The 7,550-nt window shown below is 38.5% G+C and overlaps 1 protein-coding gene across 3 annotated transcripts in view; it reads left to right on the top strand.

Annotated features, from left to right (window-relative positions):
- Positions 1-6,220, top strand: part of LOC110977267 (high affinity nerve growth factor receptor-like) — a 71,744-nt gene extending 65,524 nt beyond the window's left edge. For all 3 annotated transcript variants that reach the window (XM_087136711.1, XM_022231234.2, XM_022231233.2), the window contains one exon: positions 499-6,220. In XM_087136711.1, coding sequence (XP_086992837.1) covers positions 499-699 — 201 coding nt within the window. In that variant the 3' untranslated portion in view covers positions 700-6,220. The remainder of the gene's footprint in view (positions 1-498) is intronic.
- Positions 6,221-7,550: the final 1,330 nt, after the last annotated feature.

The raw sequence follows: 7,550 nt of genomic DNA on the forward strand, positions 1-7,550 counted from the left end.
TTTCCATCCTTAGACGTACTCCTAGATGAAGTTAGCAGAAGTTAGCCCTTAAGCTAGCATCTATAGGTAGTTACATTTTACCACAGTTCACCAGTACCACAACCTAATCCTTCACGGTAGCAGCAAAGCTTTAAAAACTCAAGAATTCCAGCTCAACCAAATTTATTGTTAACCATCGGCGAACGAATCTAAACCCTGTCGACCGACTTGTGGTGAGTCCACCACAAAACAATTACAGGTTATAAGAGATAAACAATGAATAAGGAATGGTCATGTCATTGTACATTTTTAGTCGATTACTTGACTTGAGATCAGATGACCTGGGTTGGACTTGTGACTTGTTATAGGCTGACTGCTTACTAGCCTGTTATGGCCCTACCATGCCGGTATTCCAGATGATGTTACCAAGAACGGACTGATCAAACATAGCCAACCTCAACTTGGCCGTTCCTGTTCAAACATACCATATTGTGCTTGTTTCTGGACCGATTTTTACAGGTGATCGAGTACATCCACAACGGTATCCTTCTGGACTGTCCGAAGGCGTGCCCTAAGGAGGTCTACAAGGTCATGCTGGGCTGCTGGCAAAGACAGCCCCAGCAGCGACTGGTCATCAAGGAGGCACATGAGGCCATCAGCAGATTGTCCGACGAGAACCCGCCCTTTGTCGACATGACCGGCAAGAATACATTTGTGTGAGCTGATCAGTCAGTAGCGATTAACCTCTGCCCCAGAAGCGCTCTACACTTCATCACGAGATTATGTAAAGATGGTATACGTAATTTGTCCGCTGAGCAGCTGTTGAACCGGTTTCAACCGGTGTAAAGTACGCCTAGACCTAGCCGGTTGCGCGACTCGGCGCCAACCGTTTCGAAAGCATCCTCAGAAAATGACTGTTAAAGTGACTGGCGCTGTGTCCTTACGCCGTTTGGGCTCCCCGTGTTTTCATGCGGGAACCAGACAGAAATCAATGTCTCATTGGATAATTCAAGGTTCCCCCATTCATCGGTGTTCTCCTTGTTTCCCTTGGCATACACATGGGAGACAAATTAATACGTTGTCGGACAATTCAATCTATGCTTCTCTGTTATATTTATATCTACAAATCGGTGCTTAAAATACATGTAACTACGTTGCAAGTCCTTGTTAAATGATAGACAAGCAGTCGGTTACTCAGTTTGTGTAACGTTTTGTTCAGTCTGGTGTGTTCATATGTAAGTAATGCAGTAAACCTAAATGTTGGAATGTATGCGTTTCGTCAGAATATTGGTGATACAGTAGTTATCTTGTCACGGACTTTTTTCATTTGTACGATGCCATGAAACTTGGCGGGAAATTATTGTCATGTTCTCTGTGTCAGTTTCACTGACAGCATTATACCGGGTCCCTTTGATTTATGTAATCATTCCCTGTTAATACCGCCTCGTGCATGATGGTGTCGATATAGTTATATCAAATGTGTACGTATGATAACCATTGCACCTTAACAGATATTTTCTTGAGAACTGTAAACACTTGTATATTGTGAATAATTATGTACACAAACGTTGGTGAGGAAATATTCAAAAGGGAGGCCTATTGGGAGCCGCCTGGTGTGAATTTGCTAATTTTTTCAAACGAGACAAAAAAAATCCGAAAAGTAACTTGTATCTTTGTTATGTAGATTCGCAACTTTAATCTACCATTGACAAAGGCACTCAAGCAAAAATGCTCCCAAGTGTACGGTGCAACAAAACATTGTTAAGCACTGCGTTGACGTACACATCAATGGCCAAACTTTTATCTTGATCGTCTGAAAGAGCAAAGTATCTGGAGGCTATTTTTTTTTCATTGATTCGTAACCTCAATGGAAGTCACTGCAATTAGGTTGGAGAATACACAAATTTGTGACTTTTCGGTAAAAACTAATCTTGATTCTACGTAGACCTTGTGCATATGTCCAGCATGGCGTCTGAATTCCACATTCCTTCCACCTATTGAGAGATTTATTGCAGTCAAAAAGAACAAGGATTCAAAACTGTACTTCCATGATATTCTCTGATATATTTCTCCATTATACATCTGCTTCTCACTACGTTTACGCATGTATTTACGTAGAGATATCCTACATGGCTGTTTCATGTATCATTTTGCTTTGCTTCCCAAAACACTGTTAAAAAAATCGTGTAAAGATGTGTCTTGTACAAAGTAATGTAAATATACATTGTTGTCATGTAACAATGAGAAATTTGATTTTTGTAAGAAAACAATTTTTCAGGGACCAAGGAATTATCTTTTTTCTCTAAGGCAACCCTTTTTAATTCCATGGTTCTCATAGTTCTTGGTAGTTGAGGAGAGTCGGTCGGTCGAAGAAAAATCTTGGGTATAAACAACTGCAAGGTGAACACACTAAAGCTGAAATCATGCAAGTTAATCGATTGATGATTAACTGTTTTGCCTTTTTACATTGTCTTTTAACTGACTTAATGTTTATTTTCATGGTTTTTGGAGAAGTAAACAGAATAAACCACCAATAACCACTTTGTGTAAGTTACACAGATTGAACAAATTTGCACCTGGCACATTACCATCACATAACATCTGGCGTTCAAAAGTTCACCAGTTCCAATATGGTGGTCAACACCTTCATTATCTAGTGTTCCGCCAGTCGATTCATTCCCTATAGTCACACGTACGTTTTGTGGGGAAATACGATAATTACAGACATTCATGTCGCATTTTCGTCCAGAAAATCGGACGGAGTGTTCCTTTCCTTTCATTTTTTCGTGGTCTTGTTGCTGACATGGTTGGCGGAATCCCAACAATATTTTTTCCTTCGGTCGGGAGCAGAAAACATGGTCGGTCGGAAATGAAAACCACACATTTAAAGAGGGACACCCCTGAGAAGAAAGTCACGCTACTTTTCTCCTTGTAAACTGTACATTTCTTATTTCATCGAAACTCACGTTTGAAAGAATTCTCATACCTCACTGGCGAAACCAGTGTTATTTCTATTCTCGCTGATGCTACCTCTATTGTTGCTTTTTATATCAGTATAAGTTGGTTGCATTTCGAAGTGTCGTCCATTGGTAGATGTGTTACGCTCAAGAGAATGTGGAGGACTGGAATATGAAAGCACTTGTGCATGGGCCTACGTTACTTTGACAAACTGTCTTCCAAAACCCAAAGTAGGCCTGCTGTTAAAGGGAACGCATCAAAACCGTTCTTTGATTCATCATTTGAAGGGCAATGCTTTGGACCTCTCTGTACATTGCGTTTGTTTGTGATGGTTTCTCACAAAGGAAACACTGCTCACCCTTCGTCTGATTTGTTTCGGTTTGCGCGCGATTGTTGCTGGTTGTCCACACAGGTGCAGCAACTCGACTTCTGGTATCTTGCGGCTGCACCAGGATGGTTTATGTCAAATAGCACCACTCCATAATCTCCATGACATTCTCTTTGGACATCGGCGTCAGACGCATACTGCATCAAGTTGACACTTTTTGTCTGCTCATGCCTCAAGCTCACATACTCGACACTTGACACTAGATAAACATCACGATAACGTCAGTGTCACAAGCGCTAGGAGGAGAGGACGAAAGATGCACCGGACACAGAAAGGAGACGAGATATTGCAAAAAGAGAGCCTGCTTAAACTTATCCGCTTGGGTTTAATCCTCTGTTTTGCCATTTCATTTTCTCCGTTTTATTTGAATTGAGTTGTTAGGCATGAGCTCTGTTAGAATCCAAATGTTGCATGCATGAGGTTTGCGCCTTTTTATTCCTCGTGTTTGGTTTCACTTTCCATTTTATACTACAGAAGTGCTGGTAACTTCCTCTTTACACAAAAAGAGCGTTTCCTTATGCATTTTATTCGCAGGAAACGCTATTTTGTGCTTGTTTATGCGTTTTTATGATGTGGACAAATTGAACAAAATCTTGTTGTCATAACCGACAACATTTTTTCGAAGTATTTAAGTTAGATTGCAAACAATGCAGCTCTGGATACAGCATGCGGTTTGTTATTATCTGTGTGAAACTTTTTTGCAAAAGACTTAAGCCCATATTCACCTACCTTATAAACGTGATACATGTATTTTTTGGGGGGGTTCTTTACTTATTTCAAGTTTAGGTTAGAATACTCACTTGTATGCCTCTTTGTTGGTGAACAACGCCAAACTTCCAACACTACTATTATATAACGAACGAAATCTGAAAGGGGGGTAGATGACAAAGAAGCACTTCTCTTCCCCGACAAAATGGGGGTTGATAAAAACCGAAAAAAGAACGAAAAGAAAAGAATAAATTGGTGGAAATCTCTGGTTGCCTTGGAAAGGACCCCCTCCACTGCTAATGGTTGTCAGTCTGCAGCTGCTGTGTGCTCCCCCCTTCCCAAGAGTTACGCCCCTTCCTGGTGACACCATCGGTGGGAAAGATTAAATCTCTTCTCACTTGGGTCACAGAAATAAGATTTTTGTTTTGTCAGCTGAAAACGTTACACAGCGTAAAAATTCTTAGTAATGAATAGAAATTTACTCTTAATGTTATGTTTCACAGTAATTGGACGAGTCGCTGTCAGTCAAACGAGTCGATTTGTGTTTGATTGTTATTTTTGTTAAAACACAATTGCTTCATTAACGTATTAATGTTTTACTCTGTTGTGTGATTAAAAAAGTCACTTTTCCCGTGGTCCGGGGGTAAAGAAGCCATTTCCATTTATACTAAGCTGATATTAAGTTCCATATGTATATTGTTGTGGAAAGATTTACTAAAAACTATTTTACTTTACATACAGGCAAGTTTTGTGTTTCTGTTTTGTTCTTGATATGATTTGTTTGTTTGTTTGTTCGTTCGTTCGTTCGTTCGTTCGTTCGTTCGTTCGTTCGTTCGTTCGTTCGTTCGTTCGTTCGTTCGTTCGTTCGTTTGTTCGTTCGTTTGTTTGTTTGTTTGTTGGGTTGTTTGTTTGTTTGTTTGTTTGTTTGTTTGTTTGTTTGTTTGTTTGTTTGTTTGTTTGTTTGTTTTAACAATATAGCTTGTATTGAAACGTTGTTCGTCGAGTCAAAATTGAAAATTGTGAGTCAAAGCACAATAAGTAACAAAGTGTGGCAGGTTGTCACTTGTAGTGAATGGTATGAATTGGGACAGGATGATCAGTGATAGACTCATTTTGACGACCTGCCTGCAACTCTGAAAGCAATGGTAATTCCAGCCTAAAATATTCTTGCCTATAATTTCAATCATACTTGATGAGGAGGAAAGTCATATCCGGCAGTGCTTGAACTCAGAAAAGAAACAAGAAGTTTGGGCTGAATACGCTTTGTCATTCATCCCAATTTTTTTCAGTCGATGTGGTCCCCCCTTTCGAAATTCAAATGTATACGTCATCGACCCTCCACGCTATGTAATGAAATTTAGTAAAACGTATTATCCGGTAACTTCGTCATTTCATGTATTGTATATATTTCCATGTATATATTACAGATACACTATCATGCGAGCACATCTGTATTTTTGAAAAAATACACTTCCCGGACATTTGGTGTTAAACTTACACCAAACAGTCGTCAGCAATGATTGACAAGGGTGTAATTTTAACACTACCGATCTCATGGTGTATCAAAATCAAGATATTCGTATTACAAAATGTATTGCGCTTCACCTTGTTCTGTAACTAATTAACAGCGGTAAGATGTTTTGTAAACTAATATTTGTAAGTGTCACTAAGAGAGTATCAAACAAAAATGATGAAAACACGTTATATTTTCGTAATTTACTAACAAGGAGTTTTCAACTGGTATGCAGGGAGGAAGATGGATGGTAATACATGAGCATACATTGGATGAGGTTGTGACTGTTTATCGGGGCGGTATTGATGTCCGGAAAAAATGGGGTATCAAATGCCGAGCCAATAATAGGCTTGAACGCAGAACCAATAATGTAAGACCTTTGGATGTAGACCCTAGACTGTGATCTTGTGTGTGGAACCCACGGAATTATCAGCCTCGAGGGTTTTTCTGTACAATCACTGCCAATAATCATAATCACTGTTAGATCTGTAGATTTGGAGAACCACTCGAGATATACTACAAACGATACAAACCATTAGTGAAAGGTGATTCAAAACTAGAAATTTACTGTAAACGTCATTAATGGACTTAACGGTGATTTACGAGAAACGGACAGCCGTCGTGTACGTGTGTGTGTCATAATTATAAATAAAATATGTATGCACTTAAATACAGTCGTTGGCTTGACGTCTTGTTTCATGTTTTTGAGTATCTCAGTTGCGTCTCCAAAGGTTGTAGGTATACATGAAAGCGTTACAAATGTAATAAACCTTTCTGACTTTAGCAATGCATTTTGGATGACAAACAAGCGATGTATTTGGTGCACAAACCTGTAAGGGGAAAATGAAACAGTCCGAAATATATTTATGATTTTCTTCAGAATATTCTTACGTCACTTTACGTCAGGGCTGAAAAAAATCACTATGACTTGTCGGTGCAGGATGATTCACCTTTAAATCCTGATTCTGATTGACAAATGCTAGGTTATCTATATTCATGATCTAAGCCCAAGATAAAAACTAGTGTTCTTAGAAAGAATTTCCCGCTTTTTCTTTTTCTGGTGAGCATAACATTTTTGGATTTGTGACTGTTTCTTATCCCAAATCTACAATACAACGCTGTGTGAAAAAAGCATGGCTTGAATTGGAGTACGTAATAAAATGGAAACAGATGAATGTTTTGCAGGTACAGTAGTATACTTCCTCCATAGGATTGTACGAAGGCCCTGTAGTGCCATTTAGCGTATATCTTCAAAAAAGTGAAGTATACTTTTTCAAAGTTCGTTTTTATGAAGTATATTTTTCAACCTCCTTTTCAGGAGATTGGTCTTTCCAAAGTTCGTTTGTTCGATCATATACTCTCCAGTTCCTTCTTATGAGATCTGTATGTAGAAACATTGTTTCTAGTTTTGGAAACAAACTTTTACGGCATATTTTTTACCAAGTTTGCTTTAATGCAATTTTTTTCCTTGTTCGTTTTTGTGAGATATTTTTTCTAACTTTGTATTTACGAGAGATAAATTTTCGAGTTTGTTCATGGAGATATTTTTCAAGTTCGTTTTAAAGTATGCATCCCACGTGCGTACGACCGATCAGTTTGGGAAATACTTGAGCCATAGGTCCCTGGGGAAGTTAAGGGCGTTGGCTTTGACTATGGTGAGTGTCAGGCTGATTTGACAACAAGGAATCTATGACTTCATCGTGAGTTAGACCTAAATAAAAGAACAAAAGGGTTCTTAGACATTAATGTAATAAACCACTATGGCCAAACTATTATCTAATAATAGTGGAAAGCGAAGGAAAAAATGACCACAAAATTTGAAAATTTGAAAAAACGACCTTTGGACACAAATATATCTCATAAAAACTAACAATTGGAAAAAGTATCTAACATGGAATAAATCTCATAATAACTAACTTGGAAAAAAATCTCCTAAAAACGATTTGTTTCTAAAAGTAAAAGCAATGTTTCTTAATATAGATTTCATGAGAACGAATTAGACAA

The sequence above is a fragment of the Acanthaster planci genome, linkage group LG05, assembly GCF_054643075.1.
Source record: "Acanthaster planci isolate LZ-2023a linkage group LG05, COTS_SCS, whole genome shotgun sequence".
Lineage (NCBI taxonomy): Eukaryota > Metazoa > Echinodermata > Asteroidea > Valvatida > Acanthasteridae > Acanthaster > Acanthaster planci.